General features: G+C 41.7%; 1 protein-coding gene across 4 annotated transcripts in view; it reads right to left on the minus strand.

Moving 5' to 3' along the window:
• Positions 1-19,737, minus strand: part of THEMIS (thymocyte selection associated) — an 83,025-nt gene extending 63,288 nt beyond the window's left edge. For all 4 annotated transcript variants that reach the window (XM_074862462.1, XM_074862463.1, XM_074862464.1 and 1 more), the window contains exons 1-2: positions 19,604-19,737; positions 4,669-4,827 (exon numbers count right to left, since the gene is read on the minus strand). In XM_074862462.1, coding sequence (XP_074718563.1) covers positions 4,669-4,827; positions 19,604-19,694 — 250 coding nt within the window. In that variant the 5' untranslated portion in view covers positions 19,695-19,737. The remainder of the gene's footprint in view (positions 1-4,668; positions 4,828-19,603) is intronic.
• Between the last annotated feature and the right edge of the window lie 5,491 nt (positions 19,738-25,228).

Below are 25,228 nucleotides of genomic sequence, written 5' to 3' on the forward strand. Positions count from 1 at the left end.
CCTTATTCAAATCATTATGAATCAAATTACAAAAGCAAATATTTTCCAAATCTAAGATAGCAAGGAAATCTCCAGAGTAGGAGACATATGGTAAGTTTGAGATGCTAAAGGTTGGACATTTTGAGGTCAAACAAAAATATTTTTGTACTTTTTCATAAATCATAGAATGACTGAATCAAATTCACTTAGACTTTCCTAAGAGAACTTGGTGGACTACTGGGGGGAAAGACAGATGGAACTAACAAACCTGGAAAAAAGTCCAGCTGGTTTATTGAAAGCTGGCATTATTGTCTTATAGGTCTACTTTCTAAATGTAATCTGGCCTACAACCAAAGTGCACTGATGCCCGATAGTTTTGGGGAAAATTACAGATAGAGACAAGAATAACTACATATACATAATAACTACAGGAATGTATAACCATTGTCACACTCCATGAACCCTCATTGTTCATTGTGAACTAGTGGCATTTTACTAGGTGAAGTGCCTGCTTAGCCATAAGATGATAATTAATAAACCCCAAACCTAACAGCCCATCATTTTCAAGAAAAGCTTTAGGCATTTATGTACACCTTGGTAGAAAGAGAGGGTTTGGGATTCTGAAAAAAGTGTTTTCACTGGTATGGGAGAGAAAACATAGCACAAGGATCACCCATTTAGTCCTCTGGGAAAGCATGTTTTGATAGAAGGATTTTTACAGAACAGTATATGTAGCTCTCTTCAACTGGTTATAGTGATAAAGTGTACCTCCCTGTAGCTTTATAGACTTCCCATTTTCAGTGTTAATTAGAGTGCTGAAGGAAAGGAGTATCCTTTTTATTCTCTCTTTTTCTTCTTTTCCCCAGAGAAAACTGAGAAAACCAATAGTTAGACTCACCTAGTAGAGCAGCAAGTAGCCTTCAAGGAAAAAAAATAGCAGAAAGACCTTCTGTCCCAAACTAGCAGTTTCTATTCCCCAAGGTAATGCAGAAGACTGGGAAGAGCTCAGCTCCCAGCTTCCCTGGAGCTGACTTGATTGCTATTCCTCTTTTCCCTCACCTCTACCACCCACTCTGCTATTTCCTCTGCTTGAGCATCCTCCTCTCCCCATCCTGCCCCAGAGGCCATCTCTCCTATCTCTCTGTTATCTCCTATAAAGATGAGCCTTCTAGTGCCTAACCCCTGTCCTCCATGCATGTGCTGCATGGCCACAGACAAGTCTCCTTTCTTGTGTCTTGCACAGGCTGAGAGCTCAAAGGGACATTCATGCTCAGCTACATGTCTGTCAGACCATGTACAAACGAATAGCAGCAACTGCCAGGGCCCTCCTGAGAATAGGGACAGCCCAGCAACATTTTTGCAGAAGAAGGAATATAACAGAACAAAATGAAAACATTTGTGCTGGCACACAGTTCAGGTGTTGTGCAAATTACCTCTCTCTGCTAACTTGTTAGTAGTGAAAATTGTAGTTCAAAATGCTGTTAGATGTAGCCATTGAAGTGTCTAGAGCAACAGTACACTTCTTTTTTTTTCACCCAATGTATGAGCATAGAAAGAATAGCCTGGCCCTCTGAGGCATGAAAAAGAACAAATTAGAATGAGGATAAAATGAAATAACACAGATAGTGAACTTGCGGTTGCAGTGGTTTCTCTAATGCAAAGGGCAGATTAGGCCTTTATCAAGGATCTGATTTGCCAGAGCAGAAAAAAGGAATTCTGTAGACTGCGAATACATTCAGAAAGACAAAGAGTAAGGCTCGTTTAAAGCCAATGAGCCCAGTTCTTCACTCACAGAGACGCTATCCCCAGAGTAACCTAAATAGAAGCATTGCTTATTTATGCCAGCATGCACACGGTGAAAGGATACATGAGCCCATCACATGCAAATGATAACTCACGACAGAGGAAATAAAAAATAACATCAAAGCAAAATATTTCTTTGCATCAACATCAGCAAGAGAGCACTGTACATACAATGTAAATACAGTGCCAGACTCCTGGAGACCTGCGGATATTTTTAATGAAGTCAACGGCAGTGTGAAAAAGATCATCTTGCAATTCGGTTCTGTGCTTTGATCTGGAGACAGGGACAAGTCAGCAACACTCTAATACAATGCTATTCAGAGCTTAGCACGTGTATGTAATAAAGTGAAAAGGAAAAAGGTCAAGGAAAAGCAAAGACTGGGACATCTTGACTTTGTAAAGCAGAATCATTCTTCAGCTAAGAACTAAATTAGACAAATGACAAATTTACACCTTACCAAAAAGCTCTTGAATGCATAAGAGTACATATACAGAGAGAAACAAGAGAGCGGTGCTCCCTGTTGGGCTAATAAGAAGTGTCATTATGCCCCTCTTCAGTGCTGCTGTTCAGTAATAGCTGTCATGTGGAGGATAATAATGATAAATTTCAGCAAAATGAACTCTGAATTTATTTTTCTAGTGAAATAACCCAGTTTTCTAGAACATTGGTTGTGAGAGTTCATAAGTATGCATGCAAATTGTAGTGATTAGACCAAATTTGAAAATGTGCTCAATAGGGCAACAACATCCAAATGCCAAGTTGTAAAATTGATCACTTGAATGCAAACAAATCCATATTCACCAGGTTAAAGCGTTTGAAATCACAAGTCATTCTGTTCTAAAAATCAGGAGATTCAACATTAATAAATGTAGGATTACTTTTATCACTCAGTTGTGTTGGATATTTTAGGATTCAAATGTTCAAACCCATCTGCCAATCAAGATGTAGACTGTGACTTCCTATAGGTATATATATATTAGAGATGATAGAAGAAATTTTAATAATAGCAAAGAAGCTTGGATTTCAAGAAAAATACCAAGTGTCTTGAGAGTTCACAGTACTGCAGTACTTCAATATCTCTAGGTAGCCACAGAAAATTAAAGTGTCTTTGATCACTACATTTGGGCCCTACTAGTGCTTGAAAATGACATTCCAAAAAAGTCTTTTAATAAGTGCTCATATAAATGGTTCTGATTCACCAAGTAAGAAAAATATGAAGTTAAATTGAGGATCTACTGGGGAAAAGAAAATTATATATAGGACCATTTCAGAGAAAAATCTGTATTTTGGAGATGGAAAATGAAGGCATGGCAAATGATGTTTTCCTGTGAAATTCAGATGAAACATTGCATTCACATGTGCCTTTACATTTTATTTGCTTCAAGAAGTGTCTCCCTCTGCAGAAAATGCACATACCAGTTTGGGCATTGGCATAACCTAAACCATATAAGTGCATGTGCACACATTCTCATGTGCTCAGCAATGCATTAGAACATCAGTGAGGTTACCAAGTCAAGCACTCAAATGCTAGAAAACACTCATATTTTGTTGCCCCATGCAGCATCAATTTAATCTCCCATGTGCTTGCAGTACAATACAGTGTTAATTAAATGTTTACATTCTGGTTTTTTTTCTACAAAACTGTAGACTCATCCAGTGCATTAGCAAAAGTGAGTCCTGGATGTGATCTCAGGCTCTTGAGGGCTGCTGTGTCTTGTGTGCTCTGTCCCAGTGTTTACAGCGTCCCATAACTTCTCTCCCAGACCTACACAGGCTCCCTCGCACATCCCACTGGCCTCCTTGAGCTGTTTCCCAGCCTGCTCATCTCCTCTCCCTGAGGACCTCCCATTACTTCTGCTGTCTGCAAGACTCCCAGTGTAGGAAATCTCCTACATATATATTTCTGTGTGGGTGCAATCCTCCTATGATGCTGGTAACCACCTTCACCGTTGCCTCCAGTCCCAGACCTTTGCATATCAAGTCTTCATCCTTCTGCCCTGCTCCAAGGTCCAATCTTTTTCTGTCAGTTTCCTAACTTAGTTTGCCACCTCCGCTTCCCATACATGGATACGCACAACCCAGCACTTCTCCCTCTGCACCCCAATCACTTCCCTAATTAAGATTGCTGGGCCCTAACAGTAGAGGAACTGAGAAGAGAGCAGAATTGAAAAATGAATAAATATGACACGTGATGAACTAGGTACCCTGGGTACAGTGCTTGGCTAGCTCTCCCTAACAATGCCATATGAACAGAGGAAGATATGTTTCAAATAACAAGTCAGTACCACATGACAAATTTCAAGTCCATCCTCCAAAATCTGGATATTTTGGGAATTCTCTGTAGAACAGTTGAAGTGTTTTTCAAGCAGAAAAACACATCCATTTTCCTCTAATCATGTTTCCAGGCATGGAGCAGCCACTTTGGCCACTGGAATTAAAATAAATCTTTAAAATAAAACCAAAATGGAACAAAGTAGTCAAAATAATTTATACCAAAATAATAAAATAAAAATATAGTAATAGTAAATAAATTATAGTCTAAGCACACAGCAAGGAAGATTTCAGCTCAGACAAAGTTTGGCAAAGTCATAAGTAACTGAAAAGAAGATTTTTTGTAGTGGTTCTTACACCGAGTGACCTCAAGTATAGAAAACATTCCTACTAAACATAACATTAATAATTTCTATCCAGGCTTGAAAAAGAACTGTAAGAGTTGAAATTTAAAAACTAGTTGATTGTGTCTTGTGCCATCTGATAAAATTATATCCTTGACAGCTGAGTCATAACCTCAAACAAGTATCAATCAAGACAGCAAATCAATAAAATGAACAAAGGTGATTACTCAGGGTTATAATTCCTCAAAAATAATTAATGAAATACTATACCAGGAAAATTTAGTGGCAATTCCACTTTGGCTGAAAACTGGCTGACTTCATTATTCTCACAGATACTTGCTATGAGCTTATTAATTTTGAAGCCAATAACTTTAATGACTTCTCCTGTTGACAGGCAGCATTCGTTTCCAAACATTTCATAGATGGAGCCTGAAAAGAAATACAAAAGAAAAGAAAAGTGTTATTCATCTTTTTCTCACTTTGTCTTTACCTCTTTGAATGAAAGCAAAATTTCTTAAAATTTAAGTTATATGAAATAATACTTATCCTGCTATAACTAACTTAATTTTTTCTTCCTTATTGTCACAAGAAAATCCACCTTGTGACTTCAGTGGTCTCTAGATCAGCTCTGTGTGTACCCTGTTCTTAGATGCATGTAAGGAGAACAAGGTTTGAAGAACCTGCATTTCCAAGTTATTAGACCAAAATGGAATGAAGTACAGCATAGGATCACCCGGGTCATCAAGAGCTGCATGTCACAGGGCATAGCATATCCCATAGGAAACAACGGAAGACAAAAACCCGTAGACCCGAAAAAGTGCCTAGGGAGAGGCCAGGAGACATCAAAGTGCAACCAGCATTTGAGCTTTCCCTAGTATCAGAAAACCTGAAGAAAGTACAAGAAATTGGAAAACTGGCAAATTAACGTGGTAATCCCTGCCTCATGCTGAAATGAGCCTACTGATTCTGACCTGGCAGCTTTGAGACCTGGGATCAATTAACTATATATTAAGGCAGTGCAGTAAACACAGTGTTCCATTTGTAGATAGAATTGCATTGAAGACAAAACATCAGAAATGTTGACTTTAATGCTAGCTTCTGTTCTTCTGATGCTGTGCAGATCCTTCCAAGAACTTACCAAGCTCTGTCCTGAAGTGATGTGAAAGTACCTTTTCTGGAATTCCATCTCAGAATTTAATTTCCCTCATGGTGAGAAACCTTATTCCCATTTCCACTCCCAATGCATTGGTGAGTGTATTCATTTGCTCTGCTACTAACATTGCCCTGCTACTTAAAATACTTTTTTTCTCATTTTCATTTCTCTCTTCCTCAAAGGGTTTGCAAGGTTAATTTTGTCCTTCTCTGGTCACACTTTTGACAAAAATCCAGAAGAAACAAATTCTCTTTATCTCCTCTGAGAAGACAGATTTTCATTCCCACAGTCTCTCTAATAGCCCTTTCTTGCATCTTGTTCAGTTTAAAGTTTTTTCTCTTTTTTTTTCCTTTTAACCTAGGTAACCCGAACGGTCTCAGGCAATGAAAGACATTTACAACTTGACCTCTGGCTATATAGTAGCAATCAATAATTGAGATGGCCTGTACTGAAATATTGCCATTGCCTGCAGAACTCATTTCCCACAGAAAGTAACATCCTTTACTCGACAGATGTCCTTTTAGTTGTTGGGGAGAAAAAAAAAAAAAAAAGCCCTTTTTTTTTTTTTTTCCCAAGGTGTCATATCAGAAATGTAACTATTAGCCAAGTGATTTTCCTAATGCTCACTCAAAATCAATTCCAGTCACAACCCTAACATGGGCTAATAAGCATCTCTTACTGAATATCTGGGATATATTTATCAAGTCTGCTGCAGCACTTGCAGGTGACAAGCACTTGGTTAACACCTCAGTCTCACTGGAAGTCACTGGGAGACCAACCTGAGCAAAAGTTGCTCTGCTTTCAGCATAAATCCAAAGCCTCACTAGAGCACCACAGAACAATGGGTTTGTGTCAGGACAGAAAGATGAATGAGAGTAACACTGAGCAACTGATTGGTTAAGTTTACTCTGTTGTGAAGACATGTCCAGGCAAATCTGCCTGTTGCTTGTGCAATGCTCTCACAACTGAGATGTACACCAGGAAATACCCAGCTGCTCCCCTGAAGAAGACAGGTACTGAGGTACATTTCTAACCCTATGCAGAAGAATCTAGGTTAAAAAAAGTATTTAAAAATCATGTGGTAGATGCTTTTGGCAGGCTGGATGTGACAACATTGACTGGTTTCCCTTGCTGATAATCCTACAAAGAATCAAGGGAACAGTTGTACTTAGGCTCTGAACTCTCCCAGCAGGCTTCTGCCTTTCTGTCTCACACCAGGATATTCTGGATTATAGTGCCACACAAATAACAACCACAGTCAGGTGAAAGAACATACTGTTTATGCATCCTTTCAACCAATATGGTACTAAGGAGAAGACCAAGAGAGCTGCTGTCATTTAACTAAAAAAGAACAATCTCTTTTTCTTATTATAAAGATAGTACATAGTTGTTTGGTCTCCCTTTAGTCCCTGAGCAATTTGACATTGACTAACTCAGATGTATCCACTGGATATTGCTACAGCTCCCATCAGTAGGCTGGCTGCTGCTCCAATAAACACATGAGGAATTATCAGAGCTCTCATTGCTTTAGCTGAGCTCCATAGGATATTTTATGAGAGTTTGAAAAGTGTATGTGCAATACTTATTTCATATTAGAGTGAGAGGGAAAGATTGAGCAGCCGTGAAGAGGGTAATACTCCTTTTGTGCTGAACCACCTCACTCCTCACATCAGACACAGCAGAGATCATGAGCAACCATGATATTATTAGATACAGGGAATCCCAGAGGACCCAGTGTGACGAGCTCTGCATTATAGAAACATGGAAAGAGAAGCAAAGAATTCCAATATTTTCACCTCTGAACAAGTCTTTGCAAAAACCTACTCAAAATGGGAGCTCATGGCTTCTGGAGGTTTTTCTCTTCAGTGCAGATCCAGTTTCTCCAGATTACCTCACCTGAAAATAGACCCCTAACAGACCATTTAACATATGAAAGTAACTACACTGACTAATTATGGGTTTTGGGCACATTTGCTTTCATCTCTGCTAGACAGCCTTTGCAAGTGTGCCCCTCGATGCAGCCGGGCCCCACCGTGCACCCACGAGCGGGCAGTGCCACTCCATAGGAGCACAGGCACCAAGCCATGCAGGTTCGGTCGCCTCGCTGGCTGTGGCTGATTTCCAAATAACATGGTAGCTGGAGGAGACCAAACCAAGCAATGGCCCTGAGGGGAAGAATGGAGCAGTTAACAGGCTGAACCTCTCAAAAAAATGATGTGATTGAATAAGATCTAACTACTACTTCAGACTATATCTGCAGCAGAGTGGTGCCACCAAGAAATAAAGAGGTGAGTTAGAGAAGGGCCCTGTTTCTGATCATGGCTGGTTCTGAAAGACTTACTACTTTTATCAGGTTTGCTTTTCTGTGGGCACAATATCTTAACTACAAATTGTACTACAGAGAGTTTGAGAAGTCCTGCCTTCCATCACAAAATAAAAAGTATAAATGGCGCTTGCCAAAAGTGAAAACACTGATCCAGTGACAGGTCCAAGGCTGAAGACCCAGTCTGGCAATATCCATGAGAAGAGACTAGCTCTGCCAAACACTCAAAAATAGATGATTGAATGACACTGAATTTAGCTTTTGACAAAGCAATCAAAATTTGCAAAACATGAGAAATACAGATAAAACCTACACAGGGTAAACAGTGGCCTGGCACTGTAGGGATGGCAGAGAATCTAAAACACTACAAGAAAGGGTAAAATATACAAGAAAAGAAAATCTGCAATCATAAAAGAGAGAAAGTACCTGAGGCAGACAAGCATATGGAGTTCAAGCTGGAGTCTACAAAAAGCATTACATGGAGCTGCAGGCTCTGTTTGAAACATCAAGGGCCAAGACAATGCATTCAGAAAAAAGATGGATTATAAATGCCAGACTGCAAGCCACAGAAGAGTGTGCACAGAATAGAAACACAGGGCTGTCACAGCACCTTAACTCTCAGGGTCTTTCATCAGAACAAAACATAACATTGCTGTGGAAAACAAATGGATCAATCATCTAAAAGTATCAGTTCTAGGAAAAAGTGAAATTAAAATGAAAAAAAAAAAGTCATGTTTTTAATTAAAATTTTTTAAAAAATCAAGGGAGTTGGTTTTCTTACCATCAAAGAAATAAACTATTACATGGGTACGTAATCCACTGGCAAAGGTAATGTTTTGTAATTATACCAAAGAAAGTGAAACCCCTTTTGAATTAAAAAAAAGAGGAAGAAAGAAAATATGTATTTTTTGCATCGTCAAGAGGGAAAGGGTATTAAGTAGCTAGGAAGGATGCTTTAAGTCTTCTAGAAGAGAGGAAAGCTTCTAACGTAGTAGAAGCAAAGAGTGTCTAAGAATACCAGGACTCATGGCCATAGGATGATACCTTTCATCCCAGAAGAGACATTGGATAAATTGCTGGTATAACCACTGAGTAACGGAGGTATGCCACCACCTTTTCCATCCAATTAAGGAAGTCAGAGACCAACCTTCAACACCTTATCAGTAGTAACACTTACATTTATGAGCGGATAGGCTGATAGATAGAGGTGTATATACGTCCACAGATAGATATCTACCTAGATGACCATTTTCCTGGGCAACTTCTAGGACTTTAATTACCTCCTCCTTTATCAGATTTGTTTGAAATACACCAAGAGGTTGAAAGATTATGAGGGTGAGAGGTTGGGAGGAGAATGGCTAACAGACCAAGACCATGATTTCAGAAGCCTCATTTTTAATGATACTAGGATAAAAAAATCATTAAAAAATGAAACTCTTCCAGCTATACAAGAACCGATTCATTTTTGGGGGTGCAATTGCACATACTGTATTGATTGTAATTACATATTTGTCTGCAACTAGATTGCCTTAGCCCTGATTTTAGCCCTTGCTTGGCGATTTGCCTGGAATAGTACAATGAAGATTACTTTCAGACAAGAAAAATGTTACCTGTGTGATTTGTCATCTAGGCATTTGCAGCAAATATTTGTGCTGATAAAAGGGAGGGAGGGAAACCACATGGTTTTCAAAAGGGACACTAAAAATTTTTTTCCTTTAAAAGCCACGATAATTAGGCTTAAAACATTGTGAAAATACCCACTGTGTGACAACATGACCCTGAAAGATTTTACTTCAGCTGTGTGATATGGACACATACACAATATATTGAAAAATAAAATTAAAATTAAAATGGACCTTTTAGCACATTTATTTGTTCTTGCACAACAGTAACTGTGTTTTTCCCGCTCAAGCCACAAAGCAGCTGTAAGATGTTGAAAATGTAATTCAAGTAACCTTAAGGACTGAATCTTTTTGATTTGAGAAAGATGTATGCAATATAATGCAAAAAACATTGTAGCAGAACCCAGAATAAAACAGCTTATTTACAGTGATCAAACAATGCCCTTGAAGGCTGTAATTAAAGAGCTTGTTGCCTTTGAAACCACCTTTTCTGGATTGTTACTTTGTTCAATAAAAAACACATTTATATCCTTTCATAAACTCATCTCTAGTTTGACAATCCATATTAGCAACTGCTGTGATCACATCAAAGCAACCATAACAATTGCTTCAGTATCTTTTTCCTCCATCTTTCCTAAAATGCTAAGCAGCCACACCACTGTCCTCTCTGACATGAGCCCTTTATTTGATTTATTACTCATTATAGGTACAAAAAGAGTCTTTCTGTATTAAAAACAATATAAAATATAAATACAGTGCATGCATGAGATGGAGAACGTCATTCTTCATGTCAGGGCATATGACAGTACCACTGAGAGAAAGATTTTATAATACAAGGTAGAACAGCAAAAAATCTCAGTAATATTTCCCATTTTCTTCCCAGCAGTTTAGAGCCCCATTCAGTGACTGCCAGTGACTGCTCTTGGAAGGAATGTTTTACTGATGCTGATAGGAAATATGACTCAAAATCAGGTCCATGACTAAACAACAATAATACATCACTTGTATGTAACTCCCTTTTGCTGTACGCCCCTGGGCAGTTTAGCAAGGGGAGCTAGGGAGAGAGTGCAAACAAGACAAAAGGCTTCACTAAGGTGGCACAGAGGACCATTCAGCAAGGCTGGAGCTCAAGCCCAGGCTGGCTGACTCCCAGTCTAACTGTCTGTCTGCTACACGGTGCTGCTAAGCACTTCCAAATATCCCCATTCTTTTGGTTTTATTTCTCTTTTTTTTTTTTTTAACAAAGACCAAGCTTTTCTCCTAACAAAACCAAACCACTAGGCATTGACTCCCTAGCCCCATGAGTTTGAATCCTTGAAGGAAAAAATTCTCCCTTTTATCTCTCAGTAGCACCCACCAAATTCATTGCAGCTGGCAGGCTGAGCGGTCTTTGAAAGAAAATCCAAAGAACCGGGAACCTGGCTGCTTTGCAGGGAGATGAAAGATGTCCCTACATGTCCTGAAAGTGTAGAACTTTGTCCCAGTGTCCTTTTCCCAGTGCTTCTTTCTCCACTATTATGTTGTCATCAGTTGCCCATATGGGTGCTGTCTTCCCGGATCAGAGGTGACTCTGTTTAAGGGGCTGGTGAAATGGTTCTGCTTTCATATAAAGGCATGGTCCCCTGGTGCAGCCATTCAGCCAGAATTACAATAGTCTGCTTTCCCCTACAACATAGCTCAGCTGAAATCACAGTTTTATTAAGGCTGCTGCAGGCTCCCAAAGTAATATGAAGGGCATAATGTATCTATAATTAGTGTCAATAAAAAAGATATCATTCTTTAGGGGCATTATTTGGGGGTTAGCCAATTGTTCAGAGTTTCTGTTCTTTGGCAAGAAGAGAGATCTATTTTAAAGTTGCGGGGAGGAGAGTTTTGCTTAATAACTTTAATCATATTATACTCTGATTAAGTAGGGAAAAGCAACCAGTTGCTGATGGCGAGAAGTTAGGTGTCACTTTTTTTTCAGTCAAATACTTCCTGAGCACCGAAGATGTTATCAGCGTGCTGGATTTTCCCCACTAAACTCAAATAAACTAACATCTTGTGGGGAAAATACAAAGAGGCTGAAAATCATATGCACAATGGCAGGCTAAGAAGGAAGCATGCCCCAGCTTCACTCTCCAATCCCAGGCTGTGGGAGTGGTTACAAATAGTATAAAGCACCTGTATGGCTTTTATCCACCCCTTCCTTCCTACCCCCAGAAGGTTTATCCACTGAGAGTGGGTGAACCCAGCTCCCCCGTGGCCATACAGTGCTCCAGAAGCACAGGGTTAGCAGTGGTCACGAAGGCAGCATGAATTTGTGTGGAAGATCCTCTATCAAGTGATAGAGCAACTTACTGGACTTTGTAACAGCTCTTTTCTCTTTAAAATATCCTAAGCAATGAAAATCTGCAAGTTTGGTCAGTCTGGGACACAAATCCTCCAAGCTGCTGAATTACCACAGACATAAACTCCCTTCAAAAGGCTCTCTGCAAAGAACGCATCTTATCTTGATCTTACCTAATTAGGCTGCAGAGGGTCTGATTTTTGCCAGCACAAAACCATCAAAAAACAAAAGCTCTAAGATTTATCTTTTGCCATATAAAGTCAAACTTTAAATGTCAAGTGCTTTAAGCCATTTCAATCATAATGGAATTTTTTAAAAAATTACTTCTGCAGTTTCTGATTTATTCCTTTCCTGATAGGTTTATGGCCTTTTTTTCTTTTTTAATACTTTCTTCTGATTCTCATCTATCCAGAGGGCTTGCGCTCTGCATGTGGCAGCAGAGCTTTGTGCGTGCAGCACCTACTATAATGGAAAGAGCAAGTGAAACCACAGCTCCAAATGCAACATCTTTGACCTTTTGTTTGGTTTACCCACACAAGTCGGAATTACAGTAGCAGTGAAGAGAATGCCAAAAGCTGCTTTTGAAGAGCATTAGTCACTGTTTTAGCTGTTTGTGTTTCATTTAGTTTTATTCATTTTCTTTGCAGTGTTAATTATTTTGACTTAAGGTATGTTTATTGAAGTGTGTGTTTAACAGAAAACCTGTGCTTTGTTGGACTAGGTTTAAAAAGGCTGCTTAAATTAAGTTGCAAGATCAGGCCAGAGTGTTGAGCATTTCACAGGTGAAGCCCAGAACTGGAAACATGTTTAAGCATCTTCCCCTACTGAGATCACAGCATGCTGCACCTTGTGCCATTACTGTGTGTCCACAGATCTAACCAGAAACAGTGAACCTGGACTAATGTCATGTTCTGTTGTGCATAGATCACCACGTACTGGAAGAAAAAAATACCCCACAAAAGCCCTGTAACTCAGAAATGGTACATGGTCATGGGCTTGTGTATCATGAGATGTTTATTTCAGGATCTTCCTTCCTCTGTCATTTGCTATAGTTGTCCCCTTATCTTCCCAGAGCCTGAGTTTGTGAAAATTGTCTTGTTATTTTTATAGGATGTCAGGTTCATCTGTAGGGAAATGGGGTTTGTCCTGCTGCAGACCTCCTCCTCGCATCCCTGGAGGACGATGTGCAACAACAGCCGGGGAACCCTCTCCACTGCAAGAAACCAGCACATCTCAGCAAGCCAAGGCAGGGGGTTGATCCCTGTATTGAGATAAGCCAGGCAGTTTGGGTATTCTGCCCACCTCTCATGCCATCCATAGAGAGGCCTGAAGCTGAATGTCATGGAAAAAAAAATCCCCACAAGGAGATCCTTGAAACAGCTTCACCCTGAGCACCAGCTATACAGGGTCAGATTTTTCTCACTGTGTCTGGATGAGTCATCCCATTGAGGGCAGCATGAATAAAATGAGCAATATTTGACCCATAAAAGTCAGGTTTTGTTCTCATATTGCATTCACTGAAGGGCACTTTCCTTCTTGTTCAGAATAAAACATGGTTTTGAAGCAGCCTGAACAAGCGCAGGAGAGTTTCAGTGGTACATATTAATAGAGAAAATATACCAACATGGTCTGACTACTGACCACAAAAGAGAATCCAAACTATCTACTACTCTGGCTGTACCTAGGACTCAGTGCTAACTGCTGAATCGAGAGTAAAGGAAACAATGATGTTCAAGGGAAAAAAACCCTTCCATTTTTACAGACAGATTTGGCTTCTATCTCTGTAAAAAATGAGACAAATTAGCAAGTGCAAACACTGTACCACAAATTTCTACCATTTTGTGTGCAATTCTCCCTTTGGCATGCACTCAACTGAGAGTCCACCCAGTAAATGCACAGGTCATTTTTATTGATCTTTCACCTGTAAGAAATACAAACCTAATTCTCTTCATCAAAGCTGTTCAAAGCTGTCCATGCTTTAGCCTCTGTTTAAATTGTCTTGTTGCTTTTTATAAGAAAAAGTGCCTTTATTAATCCTGAAGAGGCAGCTTGCTTTATTCATACATATTCATACAGACCTCACATCCTAGCTTTCATTGACTCACTGGCTTTTCACACTGATAAGGGAGCAGGATTTGTTCCCTCTAGGTTGGCTTAAAACCAGTAAAAAATCATTGCATCCTACATGATAGTTTTCTAACTATTAGTGTTGAAAGCAATTTCTTGTCTAAATTAGGACTTGGGCAGCTGAGACTTCCTATACAAGGATTCCTCTTCTATTCAGTTTGCCTAGCTGCAGTTACGGGGTTAACAGGACTTTTTGTAAGTGGTTCCAGCACTCTGCTGCTGGCCTGCTGAACCCATAAAAGGGGGCAGAGCTGGAAAGGGAGGCGCACGCTGGAAAGATGCTGTTTCCCAGTAACAGAATCAGAAAGGGTGAAATTGAAACTGCAGAGAGGGTGAGCAGACGTGGATATGCGGCCAGCAAAGGAGAGCCAAGAGGAACCGTGAGCCTGAGCATGTTCATGTTCTCTATAGCTCACCAAAGAGAGTTTTGAAATGAAGCTATTCATATTCCCCAAAGAAGGTGCAAATCCCAAAGGGTTGGAGTTTTTTTTCATCGCCCCTCATGCAGCTGTCAGAGAGCACCAAGCAGCCACCCAGAGGGGGGATCTCCACCTGGAAGAGCATTAACCAGGGATGTCTGTATGACCCCACCATTGTCTCTTCCCATCATTTTTTTCCCTCTGCAGAAAGACTTGGCACTTTCCAGAGCTCCAGGAGAGGGAGCAGGGAGTGGACCACTGCATTTACAGCGTGTTGCTTCACTGCACCCCCAGCCTGCAAAGATGGAGGCTGCTGGCTTACACATCCCTTCTCCCCAGAGAAAGAGCACATAGCATAAACTTTCCTGATGAGTTTCACAGGTCCATCATAAGGAGGAGATGTGCTGGCACTGCAATTTACACAACACAAATGCTGCTTTGGAACAGTTGAACTGCAGAGAGAAGCTACCAACTCTCCCTGTACTGTGGCAAGTCCCCATCCTTGGGGTCCTAATCCCATCACTGATGTGTGCATTTAGCCTTAGGGGAAGAAGAAGGCAATGTGGATTTCTATTTAGGCAGAGCAAAAATGGGAAGGCTACAGGTAGGGAACATGGCTAGTGGCAAGAAACACCAACAGAATAGGTGCCTTGAGTAGTTCTACATTTTTCACAATTAAAGTTTGACAGTTTTTACTGTCCTGCCACTGGTTAAATTAAGTCTGCAGAATATTAAATTCAATTACCCATAAAATAATTATATCAGTATTAAAACAGACATAATTTTTGCAACATAAAGATGGAAGCCTGTACTTGCATGCTATCTGTAAAAATCAGTGGCCATACAGTACTTAGCTCACTATGCATCAATATTTACTAAAATGTTCAAAGAAAAATATTCAATCAAATCAGTTTCCAATGGAGTTTCAGTAGTTTAATTTTTTAATAACATATTTTAATGAGCTATTAAATTGTCATGTACTTCAGTCTGCACTGTAGTTCCTTTCTAATCAGTGCTGATTACCAAGATATTTGTATCTATCTGGCAAACTTGCTCTCATTTTACAATCAGCCTTCCTATTCCCTTCAGAGATTCAACAGTCCAGTAGCAATGATATTATGACTGCACAGTCCAAAACAACGGCCCTGAGAGCCATCCCTGGGATTTGCAGAACCTTCCTCTCCCTTCACCTCTGTTTCTGTTTTTAAACCAAGGATAACAATAATTTCTCTACTTCTGTATGGTCCTTTGAGTGTGATGAATGAAAGGCACTTTAGAAGAACTCAGGGCTATTACTACAACCCCATGTTCCTGACTCTGCATAGTGTTGGGCTGCTGTAGATGGTGACTGCAGGTTGGGGCTGTGACTGCACAGTCACACATTGATGGAGGGAAGGGGCACTGGGAACATGGGAGTATGAACAAGCTCCTCAAACCTTGGCTGTCCTGCTTGAGGCAAACTGGGTAAGGCTTCAACCAACCCAAAACTCCAGGTGTAGCATGAAACACAGTGATAGCATCCCAGGGAAACCCTTCCCTCTGCTTCAAGCCAGGAACAGAGAGGTGAACAAGAACAGAGTTTCCTCAGAAAGGTGTCTAGGATGTAGTATTCACTACCAACAGCAAAAATTCAATCATCTGTAGCTTCTCTAGCTTAAAGTATTCTGAAAGGAAACAGGGTCTATATAGTTCCATCCATTTGCAGTTTTGGGAGTTACAGTTAAATAAATCACAATTCCATTAATAGCATCAGGAACATAATTTTTTATAGGCCAGTAGAGAGACTAATGGTGGAACGGGTGCATGCAGCATGTTTTCAACTTACTCTCCACCAGGAGCTGCAGCAGACATGCTTGTGTCTAAAAAGGGAGACATAGATTGCATTTGGTGTAACATGGATATGAAGGCAGAATGGGGTCTTTTAGAGCTTTTACCTTGTCCAAGGACAAGCAAATTCCCACTCTCCCTGGAGCTTGACTTTGCAGTTTCTAATAAAAATACCTTACTACATGGAAAAAAATACATCCATCCTTACAAAGACTTATGCTTTCCTTATGCTTCCAGAGGTACTGAAACTCTATCAAGAGCAGTGGGGCTAATTTGCAAGTCATATATTTACTTGTAAAATCATCTAGACCTAAGTGCAGTGTGTGCAAAATATTGCTTACAGATAGAGTAAATGAAGAGTTTCGTCCCCACAGCACACATTGCACCACAGAAGACCAGTGAATGAATCAAGCTCTGTCTCCTTACCACCTAGATAGCTATAGTTTTCATTGTTTGGCTGCTGCAGCTTTGATGTTACAGTGCAATTGGATTAGTAGGTCGTTATTTACTCCAGTAGCCATTCTATGTACATGGTTAAACTGACATTAAGAAACCTTGCACTTTTTTCTGGGATTGTGGAAAGGGGAATATACATAGGAAGTACATAAGTACAAATTCTCACTATTTTAAATTCTTACACCAGAAAATTAATCATCCCAACTAATGCTTTAAAAATAAATCTTCTCCCTTACTATCTGCATGTTGTGCTGAGAATGGTTAAAGATTCCTATGAAATCCAACTCCTTAAAGCTGCTAATCCAAGTAGGACTCAGCTGACTTTGTAGCCAGTTGGGAGCTACTACAATCAGTGCACGAATGCTCTGATTTAGTCCCTGCAACTATAGCAATAAACCCACGTTCCCTGTCAATAGACCTGCCATTACCCACAACGTGATTGCTGGTGTACTGCTTGTGGTAAGAGAAATCAAAAGGGTTGTTGGGGGGGGCGGGGGGGGGGAGAATCTGCCTGAGAAAGGTCTAAAGAATGGTTGTCCTAATGGAAATTCAAAGTGCACAAAGTGGTCCACTCCTGTTTAGCAATATAGCAGGAGTTACTTCAGACTCTTTCTGAAGCACTACTCGCGCTTCAGAAAATGCAACATAAATCATAATGCAATCACAGAACAGTGTGTTCACCCCTGCTGTCAGGTACGGAGGGGAGCAAAAAGTTTAGGAGAAATCCGACATAGACAGAGAGCTCAGGGAGAGAGGGAGGGAGACAAAGGGAGAGTCTGACCTGAGAAGAGCTTTTGTAGCCCTAGATCCTGCAAACCTATCAGGCACAGAGTGTCTTGAGTGTCTCAAGCATCCTCTGAAGCAAGGAAGAAGAAGACAGAGGAACCAGCACAAGCCTGCTAGTGAACATCGGTGTTTCTAGGTACTTGCAAGTATTCTAGGGATGTGCCGATTGTGAGGGGAGGGAGCCAAGTAACACGTCTGTATCAGCCTTGCTCATGGTGTAAGCAAGAAACACCTGCATGTGTGTTAGTGCTGCATCTAGCCTGCTGGTAGAAACATGTGTGAGTACAGCTGAGAGAAAGCCACCAGGAGCAGAGAACAGCAAGAGGTGGTGCTGCTGAAGACTGAAGAAGCATCAGAGCAACACAAGGGCTCTCATTTTTAATGCAAACATTCCCGGGTCTCTAGGGCACATACCACCCCCTCCCAAGGCTGTGCAGGTTTTTTTATTATAGACAGCTATCAGCTAATAGCCTTTTTCTCTCACATGCGAGGGCATTGCTGCAAAATGATCTGTGAGCTGTCACCACTGGTTTTTTCTCCTCATGTGGAGGGGTTTGCACAGTAAATGGAAGCACAAGCTGAAATACTCTGGCTCCAAAGATGTACTAGTACGAGTTTTACCATCCACTAGCAGCAGGATGCAGACTGTAGGAACTCAGAAACCTGCTGGCAACTGGGTGCTGATAATTTTATCATAGTATTTTGTACATACATATATATCTCAGCATTTTGTGTAACATATCCATACAGATATATATATATACACAAATACACAACTTTTATTTACATTACCTCTGCTTCCTAGGTGTGTGGAAAGAGACAAATATAGTGGCTACTCCAACTTAAGGAGGTCATCCTCTCATTTTTATTTTAAATTTCACTCTTCATCACTTAGGTAGTAGCTTCCTTATTAAGCGCTTAATTCAGTTTGAGGTCTTGGGCCAGTTTAAAATGTAAAACTTGAACAGACCACATGTCAAAGGTGAGAAAAAGCATATTTCCTAAAGTTTCTGATAATTTGCCCAAGATTGTTTTCCAGAATGCTTTTTTGCGTATCAGTACTATTTATGTGTCCTAGACAGTTCCTAGAGCAGTCAGGATGGCAACTGGGAGAACATGGACAGTACGCTCCATCATAGCTTAAGTATGTCCTTTCCCATTTTCTTCCTGCCCCAAAAAGCTGTTCTCAAGGAGGGAAAAACTGTCGACTCCAGCCACAGCTGCTGATCACAGCTCAGACTTTCCATGTCCACAGCTAATGGCGGCCACCTCCTCTCTCCTCCTACTATGGAGCAGCATGGGGAATTTTAGATTAACATAGATACTGTGGATCCCAAAGCAGGTATTTGTCTGAAGCTGAAGCATATTTATGAAGCCCTCAGTTTTATTTAGCGTGACCCCAAGTTTTCCCTTGCAGTGGCAGGGAAGCAACTTTCTTTTCCTAGACTGATACGTGGGCTTGACATGGTGTTTTCACTGTCATTCAACAGAGTCCATGCCCTAACCAAGCCCTAACCAGTGCAAGCCTCTTTACCATCCTTCCACTGTGTTTTGTGCACAAGCAGAGTGCAGCACTAAAAACACCATAAAAAGATTTGCAGCAGGAAAACCCAGCAAAATATTGCCCCTGTGATGTGCCTGTCTGGCTTGTACCCATCCCTTTGCATTGCTGCACCACCTGAAGTAGCCCCAAATGCAGGGCAGAACTTCAGGAAAACCTTGTGGTCCCTCATGGTCACTTTCCAGACTCCCTGGTTCTTTATTTCTGAGAGAGAGAGAGCACCCCTCCATGCCAACCCCAGAAGAGCAGAGTTAAGTTTAATCAATTAACCTCTGTGAGGTGATTTGCGATTGCTGGATTGATGGTTTTGTGTGAGTGCAAAGCAAATTCATGACTCACTCCAGTACTCTTTCCAGGATACAATGAGAACTAATTACAGCTCCTTCCTCACTGCCTGTGAGAAGACCAGATGCACACCCTACCAAAGATGTTTCCAAAGCTTTACGCTGGTTCTTCAAAGGGAAAATTGGAGCTGGTGAGAAACTACTGGGAGACAACTCTGTCAGCATCCTCCCTTTGCCTCCCCCACATCCCAGTCCCAAGGGGGACCTGATGTCAAAGACAGACTTGCGAAGCCCTACCAAAAAGCACTCGATGCTCACCTTGGAAATAGATGCCTGACTGGATTTGGAGGACCCTGGGAAGGGCTCTGGGATCCAGAGAATGAATGAACTTCTCCAGGGTAGATGTCATGGTCCGCAGCAAGGCAGCATGTGGGTTTGACACGTAAAGACCAGTGAAAAGCTTTCAAGGCAGGAACACTTGCAGCCTGGTACATGCTGCGCCCAGGAGAGCTGTGGGGCTCTGTGGCGGATGGGAGGAGCAGCACAGGGAGGTACTTTACTTCCTCTCCTCCGTGGGCGCTTCCTCCCATGGCTGCAGCTGAAGTGGGGTGAGGCAGGGGGATGCCGAATCAGTGACCCCTCCACCAGGCCAGGGCACCCATACCCACCGAGGGTCCACACCAGGCTGGGAGAGGTGCAGGGGGTGCTGTGGATACTGGGCTTCGGAGGCGGCAGGGAGATCTGCCACAAAACTCCATCTCAGCGGTGATGGTTATTGACTCTGTGAAAAGAAGATACTGAATATCAGCCCTGCCTAAGGTGGGGAAAAAACATCGTGTTTGGGTGGGGTTTGTTTGTTGAAAAATAGTTTGGTGTTTGTTCTCTTCAAAACCACAAACAACCTTCGAAGAAAAGAAATGAAGCCATTTTGTTCTTGTGTTTTTTGCTGTCTTAAATATTGTATCTGGATCTAAGACATACAAATAGAACACAAATTATTTTCATGTAAATGGACATTAAAACACAATGTCGTTATGCCAAATGGCCAAGATTTTTTAAAGTCTCCAGTGACTTGTGGGGACTTGAATTTGAGGTGCTGCAACTGGGAATGAATTTTAAGAGGCTACCGCCCAGTACCAAGTGAAAATCAGATTGCACTGAGGGCAAACCCCCAGCATTGGTCCCAACTCTGCTGTTCTGAGCCCGTTCAAGTGCTCAGACTGATTGCAGCAGCACTCTTGAAGAGCAAGACCATGTAAAAAATAAGTGGCAGATCACCAGGAAAACTGAAGTGACTGTAATTTCTTGTTCTCTTACACTGCTCTCCTGTCTCCCTGAGGTGTCAGGGAAAGCAAGGAAGCATGACTTTGTGTCAAAATGGTGAACAAGATAGCCAACTGTTTATTTTCAAAAAGCTTGGTAGCTGCATTTTGTCTGTATGTAATAATTTACAGGAGATAATATTACTCACATATGAAAAAACCTCACATATTAATACCCAAAATGCTTATAGTGGGTGCCCAGGCCTTTGAGATGTCAGGTTAACTATCGGGTTTGAAGAGTTTGTTAACTTAGTCTTAACAAATATTGCTCCAGAGAGTGTGAAATAGGTTTTCTAAGTGGGGATCCTGCAGGTGCAGAGCTCACTATTGCCAGTTGTTAATGCTGCAGATGCCGCAGGCAAGGTGAATAACAGGACTTTGGGTCTAGGAGTGACAGGTATTAGTAAAAGCCAAACCAGGGAACATGCACAGCCAACCACTCATCAAATATTTTAACACAAAAGATCCCTCATTCTCCCCTCCCAACAACACACACTCGAAATTAGGCAAATATAATTGATCTGGGAGAGAGCTTGGAAAATCACACACATTCAGTGGTAATCAAAAGACCCATATTGTAAAACACTGGTTCTTACAGGGCACAGAGAACTGAAATGTATGAGTGGTTTCAGCTATTTCAGTGGGACATCTTTATGTGTTTAAAAATTACGTGTGCAACTCCAGCAAATCAAAGCCAACTTTCTGGATGTACTGGCTCCTAAGGTTGTCAGGTATTGTGTCAGTGCCAGCAGCTGGGCTTTACCTGTCCACATTGTTTTGGTCTATGGATAAAGAGCCCCTAAGGCCATTTCTACTGTTCCTGGATTCACTCGTATTTGGCTCCTCACTTTGATAATATTGCCAGGAACACCACCACATAAAAAATTTAACATGAACTGCAAACGCACATAAAAATTAATAACTGGTTTCAAAATCACTTGAAGCTAACAAAGCAAATGTACAAACAGGCATGAATTTCGTACAAGAAAAATCAGAACAAAACCTGGTTTATGTTACTGGATCCAGCAGGCCTACAGCATGGAGGAGGATACTGCAGGTCCATGCTCCCAGGGCCAACCAGCAGCATGTGTTCCCAATAAGCACGGACATGCACACACACATATACATCACTTATACACATAAATACACTGCCAGCCACACAGCTCAACCTAGGCAGAAACCAGAGCACTCACACAAGCACCAACAGCGTCATCCTGTTCCCTTCTCTGGCTGATCCAGATGAAGATCTCTTAGTGTGAAATATATACATATATATATATATATGCAGTGGGGATGCCTCCAATAGCTGGGCTTAGGCACAGTCCACTCAGTAACTGGCCTCTGATCCCACTGGCACTGGGGCATGTGAGCAGCCCTTGAGTCCCAGAGCCCCATGCCAGCGGCTGGTACAGAACCCCTCAACACAAAAGCGCACACCCCCACCCCCACCTCCCCTCCCCCCCGACTCCCCAGCCACTTGCCCTGCTGGTACCCACATGGCCCCGTGACCCATGGTCCCGCTCTGGCTGCTGGCACTTAGCTGCCCATACACACATGCATACACACACATACACAGAAAAATAATTAGAAATGGAGCTGAATGAGAAGCCAGGACAGGCTGTGCTGATGTGGTGCAGGGCATGGCCGGACAAGCGTACTGACCAGCAGCTTGCTTATGTGTGATCAGCCCCTTTTATCCCCTTAGGCCCTGTATTTCCCACCCTTCTTCCTCCCAAAAGCACTTTGATCCTTCCCTTTGCCTGCCCTTGGTTCCCCTCCTAAACATCCCATAGTAAGTCTTGTACTTGGCTATTGCCCTGCATCCCATACCTCTAAGTATAGCCTCCCTCAGTCTGTAAGGTGCTCCAGAGAGTCTCTGCCCTCAACTCATGTGGTGGGTGTCATGCCCAGCTGAAGGGGTGATCATCCTTCTGTGATGCCATGGGGGGCTCTAGACAGGGTTCCATTTATCTGAGGGGTTATTGGGGTGCCCTGCTGGTGCTGTGCCTCTGTGCTTCCTCAGTGGGAAGATGAGATGTTAATAGGCTGATGGGTCTCCTGTAATGTGCCTGGAAATACCCTGAGCAGAGTACCTTTGGGGTTCCCCCACCCACCAGTGTTCCTCTGTGCTTCTCTGTGTGTCCCCATCTCTGCTAGCACCTAGACTGGTAAATAAGAAACACTGACCTGTTCTCCAGAATGCTCTGCAGGAGCTTCTTCCAGTTTGGTGTGCAATGCCAAGTGCAGAGAAAAATAATTTGCCGTCTCCAAATCATCCTTGATCATGGAGTGGAAGATTATCACACCACCATCATGGACTGCTGGTAATAAGGGACCATTTGGGAGGGCTATCCTATTGGAGATTAAATCCTCAGGAGGATCTTGACTTGGAAAAATTCTTTTTTGCTTTTTCCAGGTTTCAGTATTGAAGATTAAAGACAAGCTGCTGAAAAATGCATGTGTATTGTACTGAGAGGAGGCAATATCTAAGCCTGTTCTTCCCATACTGAAAGAACAGAGATTAGAAACCTCTCCTTACCACACCTCCACTTCTGAGTTATTGCGTTCTTCACAAAGAGCTTATTGGGACCTCCGTATTACCTATATCCTGTGGGAGTCTGCAGGTGGCATTCAGTTTGGCAACTCCATCTCCTACTGCCAACAACAGGGTGAAGGTCAAGGCAGGCACGGAAACCTGCAAGAGCCAAAGAAGCCATGAGTCCTCATGCAGCCACGGTGTCGGCAGTCCCGGCTGCTCTGGAAGATGTGCACAAACAGGGACCCATGTCTCCTCATGTGGAAAAGCCCCTGCTCATTCCCCTGGGAGGGGTGGCCAGGAACCAGCTGTAGGGGAATGTGCTTGAAAACTAATTCAGAAGAATGGACAAATGGGCAAACACAGAATTTTGAAAACTATTTCCAAGAATATTTTTCTACCATGCTGATGAATACTCGTTTCTTTTACTTACTGGTTTTCAGGAAGCCAATAAAGTGTTTGAAGTTTCCAAATAAAATCCGTTCTGAGCCTGTGAAGGTTTGTGATTTTTTTTTTAAGCTCAGACTATTCTCCAAATAAATGCAGCCATTAGTTGAACTGGTCGAAGAGAATCTTTAAAACGATCCTGTAAATATGAAACCAGGCATTATGTCTGCAGGAAGATATGCCCCATTTATTGAGCTTATAAACACAAGGGAAATGTATTTGATACTTGAGCTGGCAGAACCATCATTCCAAAGAAGAATATGCTTTAGGGAAACTGGGAACAGCCAAGCCCTGGGAGGCAGGTGTGAGTGAGGTTTATATTGAACGGTTATGCTATCTTTTGAATCAAACTCAAGATACTGCAGGAAGTTCAATACACTTAAATATTTTTTCCAGTGTAAGGTGGAAAGTCCACCTGTCATTAAAAATAAAGTCAGAATAAACTGCAGGTAATCCTCCCTGACAAAGGTGCATTGAGCTGTGAAATAATCTCCCAAGGGAACAAATGGACACCTGGGATGCTTAGGCCTTGAATAAATATAGACTATAGGACACCATCAAGAACAATTCTGATAAAGAGAGGGAGATAGGCCATCTATTCCTATAGGTGATCAGCTGTAGTGTCACCCTTCATTTATAGGAATCTACTGTCACAGAAGCTAAGTCAGGTGAACAGTATTACACTGAAACTGCTCCAGAGGTGAACCCACCAAGAAAAGAATCCACGGAAACTTCAGGAGCTGGGATCTTCCTCTCCCAGCCAGCACCAGTTCTGGTAGCATCATTCAGGTTTTGTACAACCCACCCGAGAAGTACCTGACACTCAGCTGACACCCATGCCCTTTCAGTGGCCCTTGTGACATAAACTGATGGTCTCAGCAGCTTGAACAAGCTGTCCCCATCATGAGCAAAAAATCCAACCCCTACAATGGTACCCCTGGGTTTGTCCCAGAGAGACAATGACTGAGTTAGCTAAAGACCTAATTGAAACAGCAACATGAGTTGTAACATGAGTTACAGTATGGTGGATGGGTCTTTGTGCACAAGTTATTTCTACTGCTTCTGCATGTAGAGGTGGATGGGATTACCTCCTAAATACTGAAATCATTCCTTCCAAAGAAACCTAGCTTTTTTTAGCCTAACATTTATATAACTTATCTTCCAGCATCTGCAACAATTGCTTCTAACTTCACCTGAAAATATAAAGCACTCATTGCACAGCATATTTCAATGACCCCAAAAAGATGTGGTTTTTTTTTTTTTAACATTCCTACTTCCACAGGCAGCCTCTGCACATACTCCCCCTAGGATGAGTCAGTTTGTATAGAGGACTTTCTAATCCTGCAGACAAAGGCATAGCAAGATCCTGCTGAAATTTAAAATAAGGAGCCATGTTAAAAAGCGAGGATGATTACCCATAGACTTTTATGCTATTTCACCATCAGCTGAAGCCCATAGATAAAGACAAAATCTGACCTTCTGAAGATAATATCTTGCTCTGGTCCAAGTTTTTGGACTAGGTACAAAAATGATTGGGTTGAAAATCCTAGCACCTTCACAAAGCAGGCAGTCACCCCAATGAATTGTGATGGCTCCTGGCTTTAAAATCTTGGAACATTTTATGCCCTGTGATTGTAT

The sequence above is a fragment of the Strix uralensis genome, chromosome 3 (genome assembly GCF_047716275.1).
Source record: "Strix uralensis isolate ZFMK-TIS-50842 chromosome 3, bStrUra1, whole genome shotgun sequence".
Classification (NCBI taxonomy): domain Eukaryota; kingdom Metazoa; phylum Chordata; class Aves; order Strigiformes; family Strigidae; genus Strix; species Strix uralensis.